Source organism: Chrysemys picta, chromosome 22 (genome assembly GCF_011386835.1).
Source record: "Chrysemys picta bellii isolate R12L10 chromosome 22, ASM1138683v2, whole genome shotgun sequence".
Classification (NCBI taxonomy): domain Eukaryota; kingdom Metazoa; phylum Chordata; order Testudines; family Emydidae; genus Chrysemys; species Chrysemys picta.
The window spans coordinates 748,856-765,006 of record NC_088812.1 but is presented as its reverse complement, the minus strand read 5'-3'; the positions used below and the strand labels follow the sequence as shown (position 1 = coordinate 765,006).

General features: G+C 62.1%; 1 protein-coding gene across 1 annotated transcript in view; it reads right to left on the bottom strand.

The window, feature by feature from the left end:
• LOC101934160 (complement C3-like) overlaps nt 1-16,151 on the bottom strand; it is a 49,586-nt gene that overhangs the window by 8,941 nt on the left and 24,494 nt on the right. Inside the window, exons 21-33 of the mRNA XM_065575626.1 lie at nt 15,770-15,982; nt 14,917-14,968; nt 14,074-14,160; nt 7,113-7,316; nt 6,820-6,895; nt 6,228-6,390; nt 5,017-5,112; nt 3,062-3,215; nt 2,608-2,780; nt 1,656-1,820; nt 1,203-1,262; nt 378-468; nt 156-207 (exon numbers count right to left, since the gene is read on the bottom strand). Coding sequence (XP_065431698.1) covers nt 156-207; nt 378-468; nt 1,203-1,262; nt 1,656-1,820; nt 2,608-2,780; nt 3,062-3,215; nt 5,017-5,112; nt 6,228-6,390; nt 6,820-6,895; nt 7,113-7,316; nt 14,074-14,160; nt 14,917-14,968; nt 15,770-15,982 — 1,586 coding nt within the window. The remainder of the gene's footprint in view (nt 1-155; nt 208-377; nt 469-1,202; nt 1,263-1,655; nt 1,821-2,607; nt 2,781-3,061; nt 3,216-5,016; nt 5,113-6,227; nt 6,391-6,819; nt 6,896-7,112; nt 7,317-14,073; nt 14,161-14,916; nt 14,969-15,769; nt 15,983-16,151) is intronic.

The window sequence follows — 16,151 nt, the reverse complement described above, 5'->3', positions numbered from 1 at the left end:
GAGTCTGCGCGGGGGGCGGCTGATTCCCAGCCCTGCTAGGCAGTGGGAGGCGCGAAGGCGCCGGCCCGTAAGTGCTGGAACAAGCCCCCTGATGCAGCCATTACAGGACTCAGCCTGGTGCCCGGGTTCTGCCCTCGCCAGGGCCGGGGCGTTACCTGGCCTGGAGCCGGAGCCGGAAGGTGTTGATGTATTCGTGCTTCTTCATGTCTACGAACCCAAAGAGCAGGGTTAGGGCAGGACCCAGCTATGGGGCTGGGCCCCGGGGGCGTCTCCTCCCATTAGGCGGAGGGGCCCCGTTTCTGTCAGCCGGGGCCCGGGGACATGGACTGGGGAGGCTGGGCCGGCTCCCAGGGGAGCAGACGACCGCCCCGCCGTACCTTCGGGGACGTCCTCCACGGTCACCGCCAGCCAGAAGGCCTGGCACTCGCGTTCGCGGGCTGGCGGCAGCGTGTGGTACAGGGTCAGGAGCTGGGAAGGAAGCCGAGAGCGTGAGTGGGTCACACCCCGCAGCCGGCCCGTGGGCAAGGCACACCCCTCCCCTCCCCCCCGCCCTGCCATGGGCACAGCGAGGCGGGGCCGGCATCAGGAGCAGAACCCAGGAGCCCTCCTGGCACCCAGCCCCCGCTGCTCTAACCACTAACCCCCACTCCCCTCCCAGAGCCTGGGAGAGAACCCAGGAGTCCTGGCTCCCAGTCCCCTCCCCCACCCGCTCTAACCTCTAGACCCCACTCCCTTCCCAGAGCTGGGGACAGAACCCAGGAGTCCTGGCCCCCGCTCCCCCCCACTCTAACCACTAACCCCCACTCCCCTCCCAGAGCCTGGGAGAGAACCCAGGAGTCCTGGCTCCTGCTCCCCCCCCCCCGCTCTACCCACTAACCCCCGCTCCCCTCCCAGAGCTGGGGAGAGATCCCAGGAGTCCTGGCTCCCAGTCCCCTCCCCCACCCGCTCTAACCTCTAGACCCCCACTCCTCTCCCGGAGATGGGGAGAGAACCCAGGAGTCCTGGCTCCCAGCACCCCTCCCCCCCGCTCTAGCCAATAGACCCCACTCCCCTCTTGGAGCTGGGGAGAGAACCCAGGAGTCCTGGCCCCTGCTCCTCTCTAGTCTAGCCCAGTGATGGGCCCAAGCCGGTGCCCATGTTCCCCAGGAGGTGCAGGGCCGGGTCAGGCTGTGGGCGATCACCCGGGCCCAGGCATCACTCACTGTCACCGTGCCGGTGCCCGTCCCGCGGGCGGTGATGTTCAAAGCTTCCTGGGCGTAGAACTGCAGGGGAAAGGGTGAGAGATGCTGAGGAGGTGCCGGGCTGTGCAGCACCCCAGAGCCAGCAGCCGCCCTACCCTGGCCATGGGGCACAGGGTCCCGCGTGGGAGCTCTGCCCTGCACGCCAGGTGTCCCCAGGGGGGTGGCTGCATGCCAGGGGGTGGGGCCCAAGAGTGGGGGGTGGCAGCTGTGTTCCATAGGGCTGGGCCTGAGGGTGGGGGGGTGGCTATGTGCTGAGGGGATGGGTCCCGAAGGAAGAGCTGCGTGCCAGGCGCAGGGCCTGCAGGCAGGGGGCGGGACCCAAGGGCAGGGGGCAGGACCCCAGGGGAGGGGGCGGGGCTGCATGTCAGGGGCGGGGCCCGAGGGCAGAGGGCGGGACCTGAGGGCAGGGCTGACCTTTTTGGAGTTGGAGCGCTGCAGGTAGGCGTTGCTGTTGTCGATGGTCCAGAGCTCGGCCAGGTTGCGCGTGGGCACGCTGACCTGCACCTTCAGGTCGACGACCTTCTCGGGGGGGACGGCGACCCGGTACTGCGCCAGGGCCTGCATGCCGATCACGGTGGTCTGGGGAGGAGGCAGAGGCTGGCAGCAGGGGCCGGGCAGTGGAGGGGGGGGGGCGCTGGGAAAGGTCCTGCCCAGATGAGGGTATTTGAGGCATCAGTTCGGCAAAGCTCCGGAGCACGTGCTCGACCCCTGTATGAGGGGAGGCACCGGCCGCGACGGGCAGCTGTCCAAAGCCAGTCCGGTGGGCAGGGCCGCCCTGCGAGCGCCCCCAGGCAGGGCAGGAGGAGTGGGTCCTGCTCCCACCGTGCCAGTTTGCTGCTGGTTGGGTGCGCTGGGACCGGCTCCCTCCCGTTGCCACCCCAAGGGGCAGTGCGAGCAGGGCCTGCCTGGGATCTCCGCCCCCCCCGGCCAGCACGTCCCCACCCCACTCCCCCAGGGACTGCTAGGGCCGTGGCATGCAGGCTTGCGGTGCACGGAGTGGCGTGTTCACTTGCAGGGTGGGGGGTCGTGGAAGCCGTCAGACGGCAGCCAGCCAGCCTGGGGCAGTCGGGCCTCCCTGCAGCAGGGAGCAGCCTGTTTTGTCTCTCTCTGGTTTGGGTTCCCACGTCTTCTCGGGCACTAAAGCCGTGGCACATGGCAGCCTCCCAGCAGGCGGATCCATGTTTTCATCCAGCGGCTCTGTGTGCCGTGAGCAAGCGAAGGCCCAGATCCCGGTAGGGGGCACTGACCGGCCACCAGCTGGGAACCAAGCCTCCGAAGCCGCAGGAGGGAGGGCTGGCCATGCTCAGGCCCAGGCATGATCCCGCCTCCTGGCACTCAGGGCCCCCCGGCCCGCGCCAGCTCTTACCTGGGTGCTCTCATAGCCCCCGCCGAACCCCCTACTCTCGACCAGCCACCGCACGATGGGGTGGGTCTCCTCAAAGCGCCCGAGGGTCAACTTCTGCAGGAGGCCGTAGGCCGTGGCTTCGATGGTGTACAGAGAGCGGTCCGTGTGCTGGTCCACGGGCCAGTGTGTCCCGTCTGCGGAAAGCGGCGCTACCGTCAGCAGGGGAGCAATGGGACACAGAGCACACGCATCGCACACGCATGCACACGCATCGCACACGGGCAGAGCCCACCTCATGCACACACAGTGCAGAGTCACTTGCTCTTGCACGCACACAGCACGCACACAGTCACATGTGCCCCCCGCTCCCAGCGTTGGGCACAGCCCCCTCCTCTCTGCCTCATTTCCCCAGCCTGCCCCTGCCCCAGGCGGTGCCGAGCGCCAGTCCCAGCCCCCGCCCCGTCTCTGCACTCACTGCGGGCAGCGAAGTTGTCCAGGACAGCGTTGGCCAGGGGGCTGTTCACCAGGGCCAGGGCATAGGAGCTGATGGCCACGCTGTAGGGGTTCTGCAGGCTCCGGAGACGGCTCTCCAGGTAGCCCTGGGCTTTCCGCAGGCCGTTGGGCAGCTCCTGTCGCCGGGACAGAAGGAGAAACGGACTGCGGTCGGGAGTGGGAGGGACCTGTGGGATTCAGTGCCCCCGAAAGGTGCCGCAGAACAGGGACCAGCTGGGCACCTTCCCCCCACGTTTCCCCCAGGGGCTGGGCCCGTCCCAGAGACGAGCTTGTGGGACGCCCACGGGAACACTGGCCTCTGGCGCCAAGATCGCAACGGGCTGGGCCGGTCCTGCAGTGCCCGCTGGTTCGGGGACTCTCGGAAGCCCATCACAGGGTGTGACATTATTAATATAACCCGTGGAGATCATTGTTGCAACCACTGTTCTATATTTGCAGCAAATACTGTACCAAGGCTGTCGTGTGAGGCGTCTATACGGAGGTTCTGGTTTGCTGGTTAGGATGATGCTGTCTCTGTGTGTGTGTCATTTGTGCAGTTGAAGTTAGGAATATTGGCTCTGTACTTGTATCTCAATGTGCTTTGATTCTAAGTAGCCTCAGTGAAGCATGTGGTCGGCTTCGTGAGACAGGTTTCAGAGGAGCAGCCGTGTTAGTCTGTATCCGCAAACAGAACAGGAGTCCGGTGGCACCTGAGAGACTAACAGAAGCTTTCCTGGGCTAAAACCCACTTCAAGGTGCCACAAGGACTCCTGTTCTTCTGGAGAAAGGAGTTTGCAAGTTAAGTGCCCAATCCAGAAACACTTAACTGACAATAGACTTTGGGAGGCTCCAATCCACATGCTGTTCAAGGTAGCCCAGTGGGTCTCAAACTTCTGTCCTGGTGACCCCTTTCACGCAGCCAGCCTCTGAGTGCGACCCCTCTGATAAATTAAACACACTCTTTCATATATTTAACACCATTATAAATGCTGGAGGCAAAGCGGGTTTAGGCAGGGCCGGGTCCAGGGTTTTGGCCGCCCCAAGCAGCCAAAAAAACCCGCGATCGTGATCTGCGCCGGCAATTCGGCGGGAGATCCTTCGCTCCGAGGCGGAGTGAGGGACCGTCCGCCGAATTGCCGCCGAATAGCTGGACCTGCCGCCCCTCTCCCGAGCGGCCGCTCCAAGCACCTGCTTGACAAGCTGGTGCCTGGAGCCGGCCCTGGGCTTAGGATGGAGGTTGACAGCTCACGACCTCCATGTAATGACCTTGCGACCCCCTAAGGGGTCCCGATCCCCAGTTTGAGGACCCCTGAGGTAGCATGTGAGCAATGGCTGCCACCTGTAAAGCACTGAGTCATGCCTGGACATGTGACTGGCCCATGTGACTCCAAACTCCATCTTGCTGTAATTTTCCACAGTAAGGACAAAGAGGTGTCCTACCACCTGGAAGAGTCGATAAACCTTTAGAGTTTAGATTCTAAAGGATTGGCAACAGCGTGATTGGTGGGTAAGATCTGATTTGTATATTGACCTGGGTCTGGGGCTTGGTCCTTTGGGATCGAGAGAACCTTTTTCCTTTTACTGGGGTATTGGTTTTCATAACCATTCATCCCCATAAGAAGCGGTGCTGGTGGTGATACTGGGAAACTGGAGTGTCTGAGGGAATTGCTGGTGTGACTTGTGGTTTGCCAGTGGGGTGAGACCGAAGTCCTCTGTGGTTTGGTGCCTGGGTGTGCAAAGGACCCCAGCCTGGGGCTGTAACTGCCCCGCTATGAGCAATATGTCCTGAATTGACACTCTCAGAGGTGTCCCACCGAAGGCAGCAGCGTTCACCTGGCATCTGGGCTCGCTTTGCAGAGGCCCCGCCGGTGCAGCTGCCGCCGAGGGGGCCGCGCTGGGCCCCCGGGACAGGTCGTGGGGCAGCCGTCACTGTCCTACCTTCACATGGTTACTGCAGATGGACTCGGCCTCCTTCAGCGCCACGAGGACGAAGGCTGTGAGGGAGGCGTCGGCGTTGGAGCCTTGGTACCCGCCCTGTGAAAGAAGAGCAGAAGGGGATGGGCGAGCTGTATGGGAGCCGTGCGGGCACCTGGCTCCCTTCCCCCGCCCGGACCCCCGATCACTGGGCCCTGCCCAGGGCGGGGGCAGACCCGAGCAGCAGCTGGGCAGGGAGGAACGGCGCCAAAGGACCCTACCCGTGCGCCCTGCGTAGCCAGCTGCCAGGGGGCCACGTGCCCAGAGCACTCGGTAAAAGGGTGTCCCTGAGCCCTCCCAGGGGTGAGAGCGTGCAGAGAGCCTGAGACAAGGGCTCGTAGCGTAGCTAGCGGGGTGCAGGGGAAGCAGCCGCTTCCCCTCACCCCTTTTCCCAAAAGCGGCACCTTTCCAAAGGTGGCTGCCGGCGGGAGGAGCGAGGGGGGGCACAGGCTGGCCGCCCACAGCGCAGCCGGAGGAGCAGGGGGCTGCAGCATGCGGCCCGGCCCCACAGCCATGGCTGGAGGAGCGAGGGGGGGCGCAGCATGGTGGCCGGAGCAGCGGGGGGAGGGGCGGTCAGCGGTGCAGCCAGAGGAGGAGCCAAGGGGGCGTGGCTGGGGGAGCCAGGGGGCGTGGCCAGAGGAGGAGCCAAGGGGGGGTGCCTTTTTTAGGTTTGCTCCCCCTCCTCTTAAAAGCTGGCTACGCCACTGGAAGGGCTGCGGGGGTGTAGGGCGAACTGCCCCGCTTGCCCCAATGGGTTGTTGACTCTGAAGCCTAAGGATGACACGAGCAATGTTGGCTCTGTTTGCTGCAGATCATCTTAGCAGACAAATCCAGTTAATGCGCTGCTCCGCAGTCCCGGACTCACTCCCTCATCTCCCCGAGGAGGAATTTATACCCAGAAGTACCCCTGGGGGAGGCAACTCCACTAGCTGGATCAGTCGTTCTCTGATCCAACCAACACCTCCCGGGGCCCTGCGCCCGCGCCGTCATGCCCAGCCAGCGCATGCAGCAGCAGGAGGGGGGCTCCGGGTGCTGATCCCTGAGCTGTCACTGGCTCCCTGGTGTGACCGCGGGCGAGGGACGGAGCTTTGCCAGGACAACGTAGCCCATCGCACCATCTGTTGGGCCTGTGTTTCCTGCCCGGCCTCCCGTCTGGCCAATGGAGCGACCGGTACCTGCATCGCGGGTGTATAAATTGCAGCCTCCTCGCGGAAACGCCCAGACGGTTCCTGCCTCTGGCCGATCAGCCACCGGGCGCTGGCACACAGCTCGCTGGAGTCGATGTGGGTGCCCAGTGGCAAGGCCATGGCAAACACCTTGAGGATGTAGGCGGTCAGCCTGCCGGGGGCGGGGGGGAGCATGAATCTGTAGGGCTGGAGGGGAGGGGAGCTCCCAGGCCACGGGAGAGCTGTGGCCAGACCCAGCAGAGGCAGCACCGTGCCCGAGGGAGCTGCTGCAAACACATCACTGCGGGGAGCTGAGCCAGGCGGTGGCACTGCCCCCTTGCAGGGCTCTGTGTGGACGGGACCCTGCCCCCTTCGCAGCAGCACAGCCAGGCCTTCCCCCACACCAGCACAGACCCCAGCTCCCGCTGCCCCTGCCCAGGACACTGGAGTGAACGGAGAATCCCCACTCGCTGTGAGCTGTATAGGGTGTATGACACGCAGCGCAAGCAGCTCTACGCCCCGCCAGGGGAGGTCAGCATTGCACGCTGTGGCCAGCTCACCATCCCCAGCCCCGCCACCCCCCACAAGGAAGGTGCCATACCAGGTGCTGCCGGTGCTTCCCTGATAGGGCTTGTAGGAACCATCATGCTCTCTGTAACGCCGCTGGCGGGTGTAGCCTGCAGGAGAGCCCAAACAGACACGCAGTCGGGGCTGGGCCGTCGGAGTCCCAGGGCAGGGGGCGGGTGAGGGCTGCATGCACCCCCCCCCCCAGGCTCAGATTCAGGGGGACTGGGCAGGGGCAGGGTGGAGAGCACCCCCTGCTGGGCAGAGTGTAGCATCGTCACACATTGCAAAACCTCCCTCCCACCCTCTGACCTGGCTGGCCCCACTCACCGTGGATGATGTTCTGGATGGACTGATCCCGGAGCTCCACCCCGATCTGGTCCCACTGCTTGGTGGTGTCCAGGTAGTGGGTGAGGATGATGTTCGGGGTGACGCTGAAGATGTTCTGCTCCACGCACCCGTACGGCAGCTTGATCAGCTTCTGCAGCGTGGAGCTCTGCAGCCCCCCCACCAGCGTCTCGCCGAGCAGGTCCCCTGCCGAGGGAGAGGAGATGCCCACTCATGCCCCAGCTTGTCCCTTCCCCCAGCCCCAGCTGGCTGCGGGCGGCCTGGCCGCGCCACGCGTGCTGCTGAGAAGCGGGACAGCTGCACTGTACTCCGGCTCTGGGAAGGGAGTGGGGGCTAGTGGTTAGAGCACTGCATGGTGACAAGTATCTGGGTGGAGCCGTGTTAGTCTGTATCCACAAAAACAACGAGGAGTCCGGTGGCACCTTAAAGACTAACAGATTTACTTGGACATAAGCTTTCATGGGTAAAACACTCATGTCACGGAGTATTGGGGAACTCAGGGCCCTGCACCCCCGGCTTCCTGCGATTCACCATGACTCTCAGCCAGCCAGTAAAGCAGAAGGTTTATTTGGATGACAGGAACACAGTCCAAGACAGGTCTTGCAGGCACAGACAACAGGGCCCCCCTCAGTTAGGTCCAGCTTGGGGTCCCAGGGCATGCCAGCCCACCCCCCTTGGGGGGTCAGAGCCATCTCTGCCTCCCAGCCATCTCTCCAGCCTCCTTCCAGCCTGCTTCCAGCACTCTGCCTTCAGCGACCCCTCCCACAGCCTTTGTTCAGTTTCCCGGGCCCCGGAGTCATCTGACCTCCAACCCCCTCCTGGGTTCTCATGTTACAAGCTCAGGTATGTTCCCTTGGGCCGGCTCCCATCCCCCGATGCAGACCATCCTAGTCACACTCCCCTGTCAGCATTCACACACCCCAGCAAGAACAGTCCCAGTTCGTCACATCTCTCCCCCCTTCGAGACCGAACTGAGCAGGGTCACTTTAGCCAGTGACCCGGGGAAGTTCGAACCTACCCCCGTTCCCATGGATGCCCCCGCATCCCTCCAGTTCCTTGGTGAGAATTACACCAGGCCCCTTCTGTTCCACGCCCCCCCTTAGGTCGGGGGTGCTTGATGGCACTCGCAGTTCGCATGTGGGAAGGTTTATGCGGCCTGTGCCCTTTTCCCACCCCCATACCTCTGGGGTTCCAACTGGGCTGTGGTCTTCTCCCAGCGCTCCAGTCTGGAGGTCTGTGCTTTGGGCTCTCTTGGTTTAGAGACGCCCTTTTAACCTTGGCCACCCTCTGGAAAGGATCCTTTATGCTGGGCAAGGGTCCTAAAGCTCTTTTCCCCTTGTCCCAGGCCTTCCTCCCCCTCTGACAGGGGTCACAGGATCCGCAGTACTGTCGGACAGTAACAAAGACCCCAGGCCAGTAAAAGCTCCGTAGCAGCCTCTGCTGGGTACGCCAGGTTCCCTGGTGCCCTGAGAGGGGAATGTCATGGGCCCGGCACAGCAGCTGGCGGCGATACTTCTGGGGTACCACCAGCTGCCTCCTGATCCCCCCTGACTCCATTTTCCCTGGGGGAGCCCATTCTCGGTACAGGAACCCCTTCTCCCACAGGAACCTTTTCCGGCCACCTCGTTCCATGGTCTGTACCGCATTGAGGTCGGCCAGGTCCCTTATCTTCCGCAAGGAGGGGTCTCTCTGTAACTCGGCCTGGAACTCAGCAGCTGGGACAGGGATGGCCACCTGCTCTTTCTCGCCCGCTGGGTCCGAAGCTGCAGCCTCCCTGAGCCGCGTCCCTGGGCGTTCCCTCCCCACCAGGTTAGGGTCCTGCGCCTCAGGCAAGGCACCCCCCCCAAGGCCAGGGCGCAGGGCCCCTCGCCGGCTCTGACTGCGGGTCACAACCAGTGCCTTTTGGGGGTTGCTTGGCCAGTTCTCCAGGTCCCCCCCCATCAATACCTCAGTGGGCAGATACGGGTGTACCCCCACATCCTTGGGGCCCTCCTTGGCCCCCCACTTCAGGTGTACCCTTGCCACGGGCACTTTGACTGGTGTTCCGCCCACCCCCGTCAGGGTCAGGTAGGAGTTGGGCACCACCTGATCTGGGGCCACCACCTCGGGCCGGGCCAGCGTCACCTCTGCGCCCGTATCCCAGTATCCATTGACCTTCCTCCCATCCACCTCCAGGGGAACAAGGTACTCTCTCCGGAGGGACAGCCCCGCGCCCACCGTATAAACCAAAAACCCTGAGTCTGGGGCATCCAGCCCCCTAGAGGAGCTGGCCTGGGGCCCTTCTCTCTCTTGAGCAGTTGATAAGCTGCCAGCCCCTCTTGCGTGAGAAGCCTGCCCCTCGTCCGTCTGGGCCTCTACCAAGTTAACCCTATGCGGGTTCGGTCTGCTCAGTCTGTCCTTGAGCTTGGGGCACTGGGCCCGAACGTGGCCTCTTCGGCCGCAGTAATAGCAGCTCATGTCCTGTGGGTCCCCTCGAGCCGGTCGGTTGTCCCTGACGCTGGGCATTCCCCGTGGGAGGGGATTCCCCATATTCCCTCTTTGGGAGGTCCCAGGGTGACTCTCTCTCTGCATCACGGCGGGCCTGTTCCTTTGGGGCTCCTCCCTGCCACCCCCTGACCGGCTCTTTACAAACTCATCAGCCAGCTGCCCGGCGTGTCGCGGGTTCTCTGGCTTTCTGTCCACCAACCACAGCCTCAGGTCGGATGGGCACCGCTCATACAGTTGCTCCAGTACCAGCAGTTTAATCAGGTCCTCCTTCGTCTGGGCCCCACCAGCCCACTTGCTGGCGTATCTTTCCATGCGGACGGCTAGTTGCAGATATGAGATCTCAGGGGTTTTATCTTGACTCCGGAACCTTCCCCGGTACATCTCAGGAGTCAGCCCAAACTCACGTAGCAGGGCCTTTTTGAATAGTTCGTAGTCCCCTTTCTCTGCCTCTCCCAGTTGGCGGTACAATGCCACGGATTTGGGGTCCAGTAAGGGGGTAAGGACCCGGAGTCTGTCCGCGGGATCAACCCGGTGCAGCTCGCAGGCCGTCTCAAAGGCCTCCAGGAAGTCATCCATGTCCTCCCCCTCCTTGTATGGGGCCATGATGCACTTATCAAAGCTCCGTGCAGTCCTGGGTCCCCCCTCACTCACCGCAGCCGGGGGTTCGCTGCCCCTCAGTCTCGCCAGTTCCAGTTCATGCTGTCTTTGTCTCTCATTCTCCTGTCTCTGTCTCTCTTCATGCTGACGCTGTCTCTCATTCTCCTCCCGTTCACGCTGATGCTGTCTCTCTTTCTCCTCCCATTCATGCTGACGCTGTCTCTCTTCATGCTGTCTCTGCTGTTCACGATCCTCCAGCTCCCTCAGTTTTAGCTCTTTCTCCCATTCCAGCCAATTCCGCTCCCCGGATGCCGAACGTCGCCGGGAGGCTCCTCTGCTGGCCGGCGGGCTTCGCCGGGGGGACCCCCTGCTGGCCGGGGGGGTCACGGCGCCTTCGGTATTTGCTGGGCTCCTCCCCACCCTTCCCTTAGGCATAGGAAGGAGGGGTCTCGGGAAGCCCTCAGCAGCCGGCTGACCACTCCCAGCTGGGACAGACACTGGTGCCTGCGCTGCATTTGCCAGGCTGCTTCCCTGAGACACAGGGATCAGTTCATTCGCGCGATCTTCCGCCTCCAGCTGGGCGATGAGCTGTTCTTTGGTGAGCCTCCCAATGCGCAGCCGCCTCTGCTTGCACAGCTCCACCAGGTCGCTCTTAAGCCGCTTGGCATACATCTTCCTGCTGGCCACTCACCGGCCTGTGTGCTCACAGCTCCCCACAGTTCGCAGGGGGCCCCCTAGTGTGCCAGCCCTTCTCGAGGTCACCACCTCTCTGCCAGGGTCGAGCTGCAGACTCCTCCGCCCCTGGGACCACTCGCTGTGATCCCACGGGGGACCCTGTTACTGCAAAAGTCCTTCTCGCTGGTCACACACTCCCAGGGGTAATAACCGTCTCTCTCCCACTCTTCAGCAGGCCTGGTCCCCGTCAATCCCCCTTCGTTTTACTGCTCCCCAGTCACTTACTGCAGGAAGCGCCGTCCACGGGGTGCAGTAGATCCCACCGCTGCCACCAGTTGTCACGGAGTATTGGGGAACTCAGGGCCCTGCACCCCCGGCTTCCTGCGATTCACCATGACTCTCAGCCAGCCAGTAAAGCAGAAGGTTTATTTGGATGACAGGAACACAGTCCAAGACAGGTCTTGCAGGCACAGACAACAGGGCCCCCCTCAGTTAGGTCCAGCTTGGGGTCCCAGGGCATGCCAGCCCACCCCCCTTGGGGGGTCAGAGCCATCTCTGCCTCCCAGCCATCTCTCCAGCCTCCTTCCAGCCTGCTTCCAGCACTCTGCCTTCAGCGACCCCTCCCACAGCCTTTGTTCAGTTTCCCGGGCCCCGGAGTCATCTGACCTCCAACCCCCTCCTGGGTTCTCATGTTACAAGCTCAGGTATGTTCCCTTGGGCCGGCTCCCATCCCCCGATGCAGACCATCCTAGTCACACTCCCCTGTCAGCATTCCCACACCACAGTAAGAACAGTCCCAGTTCGTCACAACTCACTTCTTCAGATGCCACGCCCCCCTCCCCTAACCGGCCCGCCATACAATTTCCAAAACCCGATGTGGCCCTCGGGCCAAAAAATGTGCCCGCCGCCGGTATAGATCATTGTTGCAACCACTGTTATATATTTGCAGCAAATATTGTACGAAGGTTGTCGTGTGAGGCGTCTATACAGAGGTTATGGTTTGCTGGTTAGGATGATGCTGTCTGTAGGGTTGTCTGTCCTGTCTGTATTTCACACTTGGGCTCTGCTTCTGGGTGACACCCCAGACAGTTTGGTGTCAGCGCTGCCTGGCCTGCTTGATGGCCCATTACAAACCGTCAGCTACAACTGACCCATTGAGAGAAGCAGAGACACCTGGTGACTCAGCAAGGCTGGGACCTGCCTGGGGACAGACTCGGAGGTTTTTACAGGCCATGTGCTGGATGATTCTCTTTGGGACAAAGAAAGAGAGGCCACATGGCAGCTGCCTCATCTCCATCTTGTCTTCAATCCTGCTTCTGACCTCTGGAGGGACTTTGCTGCAAACTGAAGCTCTGAACAAAGGACTGAATGACCCATCCCAGCTGGGGATGTTCCAGAGACTTGATTTGAACCTGCAGTTTATTCTATCGCTGCTACAAGCCTGAACCAAGAACTTGGCCATTACTGGATGTCATTGATTCTGTGTAACCAATTCTAGCTCTCATCTCGATCTTTTTCCTTTTATGAATAAACCTTTAGATTTTAGATTCTATAGGATTGGCAACAGCGTGATTGGTGGGTAAGATCTGATTTGTATATTGACCTGGGTCTGGGGCTTGGTCCTTTGGGATCGGGAGAACCTTTTTTCTTTTACTGGGGTATTGGTTTTCATAACCATTCGTCCCCATAACGAGTGGCACCTGTGGTGATACCGGGAACCTGGAGTGTCTGAGGGAATTGCTGGTGTGACTTGTGGTTAGCCAGTGGGGTAAGACCGAAGTCCTCTCTGTCTGGCTGGTTTGGTGCCTTAGAGGGGGAGAAAACCCCAGCTTTGGTCTGTGTAACGATGCTGGTTCTGGCGGGACCCAACTGAGAGCACCAATTCAGGACAAAGCAACCAAGTGTCCTGTGGCACCTTAAAGACTAACAGATGTATTGGAGCATAAGCTTTCGTGGGTGAATATCCACTTCGTCAGACACATGTCGTCTGACGAAGTGGGCATTCACCCACGAAAGCTTATGCTCCAATACATCTGTTAGTCTATAAGGTGCCACAGGACTCTTTGTTGCATTTTACAGATCCAGAAGAACACGGCTACCCCTCTGATACCTGACACCGTGCAATTCAGGACAAATTGCTTAAAAGAGGGCAGGTTTATTCATAAAAGGAAAAAGATCTGGATGAGAGCTAGAATTGGTTACATGGAATCAATGACACACAGAAATGACAAAGTTCTGGGTTCAGGCTTGTAGCAATGATGGAATAAACTGCAGGTTCAAATCAAGTCTCTGGAACATCCCCAGCTGGGCTGGGTCATTCAGTCCTTTGTTCAGAGCTTCAGCTTGTAGCAAAGTCCCTCCAGAGGTCAGAAGCAGGATTGAAGATCAGATGGAGAAGAGGCATCAGCCTTTTATAGTCTCCTCCGGGTGTAAGAACACCTCTTTGTTCTTACTGTGGAAAATTACAGCAAAATGGAGTCTGGAGTCACATGGGCCAGTCCCTGCATACTTTGCTGAGTTACAAGGCGTATCTGCCTTCTCTCCATGAGTCAATTGTATGGCTGATGGTCCTTAATGGGCCACCAAGCAGGCTAGGCAGAGCTAACACCAGCTTGTCTGGGATATCCCCCAGAAGCACAGCATAAGTTTGAAATACAGACAGTATAGAGCCAATATTCATAACTTCAACTACAAAATTGATACACACATATAGACAGCATAATCCTAACCAGCAAACCATAACCTCGTCTTAGACACCCCATTTGACCCCCTTTATACAAGATTTGGTGCCGCTACAGGACTTTGGTTGCAACCATGTTCTATTCGGTCCCAGATTATGTCAATAACGTGACAGGCTGTAACTGCCCGGCTCTCAGCAATTTGTCCTGAATTGACACTCTCCGATGTGTCCCGCGAAAGCCAGCATCGTTACACCCTGGCTCTGCGAGGGGCGTGTTTCTCGGGGCAGAGCAGGGTGATTCACAGCAGCGTAGGCGAGAGTGGAATCTGTCCCACCACTTGCGCTGGGGCCAGGGAGGCCCCTGGAGCTGGAGCTCAGAGGGCAGGGAAACGGGGACGGGTAGCCCTGGGGGGACGTTCACGGGCCCAGCGGCTGCTCAAAGGCCGAGCCGCACTTGCTGCCTGGCGCCCCCGCGGAGCCGTGCCCGGCTGGCGCCCCACGTACCTTGCACGCTAATGAAGACCTCGGCGTCTGTGTCGGGCACCAGGTTTTCGAGGTGTTGGCTTCTGACCAGCTCCTGCTGCAGTTGACCTGCCAGGGGAGGACGGAGCATTCGGGGTGAGGGAGGAGTGGGGCTCCGATGCTCAGATTGGTTATAAACAAGCTCCTGCCAGGGGGCTGCTGTGGGGTGCGGAGCTGAATGTCGCAGGGGAGGGTGTGGGGCAGGGAGACGCCCGTTGCGGGGCAGCCTAGGCCAGGAGAGTCCGCGCCAGGCGCCTGATCCCTGTTGCCTGGAAGGTGTTACCGGCTCTTGGATCTACGGACAATCGCAGACCTGGGTGTGCTAAGCTCCCCTCTCTGCCTCAATGGAAGGAGCAGTTAAATCCCATTATGTAGTGAGAGCTGGACAACAAGGAGCCACCGCCCAAGGCTAGGCCTGGCAGCACAGCTCGTGAGAAGCTAAGCCGCATGGGCTGAGGGGCTGCCCTGGGCACTGGCTGTAAAGTGCCAGGGCCGAGCACTGAGGGTGTCTGTGACCCAGCACAGAGGGCAGCAGTGGGACCATGGCTGTGGGAGGGGAGGAAACTGACGGACAGAGCTCTGCTGGGCACAGGACTGGCGGGAAAGGCAGCCTTGGAAACTCCCTGTAGCTGCTTGTTCCTGCTGCATCCAGGGGAGCGGAGCTCTGGCCGTGCTCGGGAACGGGGACTGCACCAGGGACCCCCGCCTCGCACCAGCCATTTCTCCTCCTCAGGGGGGAGCTCCTCGGGCCCCGGGCCCCTGCCTGGGGCGGACGCTGCAGAGTCCGGCTGCGGGGCCGGGCGAGCAGCGAGTTCCTGCACGAACCTTTGGGGTTCAGGACGATGCTCCGCGAGAGCCGCTGGATTTCACCCCCTGCCTGCAACGCGAGGAGCCGAGAACGAGTCTGAGGGACGGGCTTGGGAGGGAGCCCTTCCATCCCGACCCCATCCCCCACTCCTCCCAGAGCCGCCCATCCCCCACTGCCCCCAGCCCCTTCCAACCCCCCCGAGCCGCCCATCCCCCAGCTCCCCCTCCCGACCCCAGACCTCCGCAGAGCCACCCATCCCCCACTGCCCCCGAGCCACCCATCCCCCACTCCCCCAGAGCCGCCCATCCCCCACTGCCCCTGAGCCGCCCATCTCCCATCCCCCCACTCCATACGAGCCGCCCATCCCCCACTGCCCCCAGCCCCTTCCACCGAGCCCCCCCAGCTCCCCCTCCCGACCCCAGACCTCCGCAGAGCCGCCGATCCCCCACTGCCCCCGAGCCACCCATCCCCCACTGCCACCGAGCTGCCCATCCCCCACTGCCCCCAGCCCCTTCCAACCCCCCCCCGAGCCGCCCATCCCCCAGCTCCCCCTCCCGACCCCTGACCTCCGCAGAGCCGCTCATCCCCCACTGCCCCAGAGCCACCCATCCCCCACTGCCCCCAAGCTGCCCATCCCCCATCCCCCCACTCCATACGAGCCGCCCATCCCCCACTGCCCCCAGGCCCTTCCACCGAGCCCCCCCGGCTCCCCCACCCGACCCCAGATCTCCGCAGAGTCTGCCCAGCCCCCACTCCCTCCAGCCCCTTCCAACCCCCCAGAGCCACCCAGCCCCCCCGGCTCCCCCACCTGACCCCACTCCCCACTGCCCCCAGCCCCTTGGCAGCGAGGGAGGCGGGCGGTGCCATTACCTGGACGTTGAGCATCCTCCTGACGATGTCGCGGAAGCCCAGGCCCTGGGCCAAGGCCCGAACCTCCACCATGACGGGGCCCAGCTCCAGGGGCACCACGACGACACGCACGGCCCGGGACGAGCCCCGGGGCACCCGCAGCCTCTGCCGAAAGCTCTTCCCCTGCCGGGCCGGGCTGCAGAGCTGCTCCTGGTACGGGAACTCCACCTGCACCTGTATGGGCACCCGGCGCCGCTGAGCCGGGCAGCAGCGGGCAGCGACAGCGCCCGCCCGGGGCCCCCAGCACGCAGAGCCCCCCCACCCCCCAGCACTCAGAGCCCCCCCCCGCCGGGGCCCCCCAGCACGCAGAGCCCCCCCGCTGGGGCTCCCCACCACGCAGAGC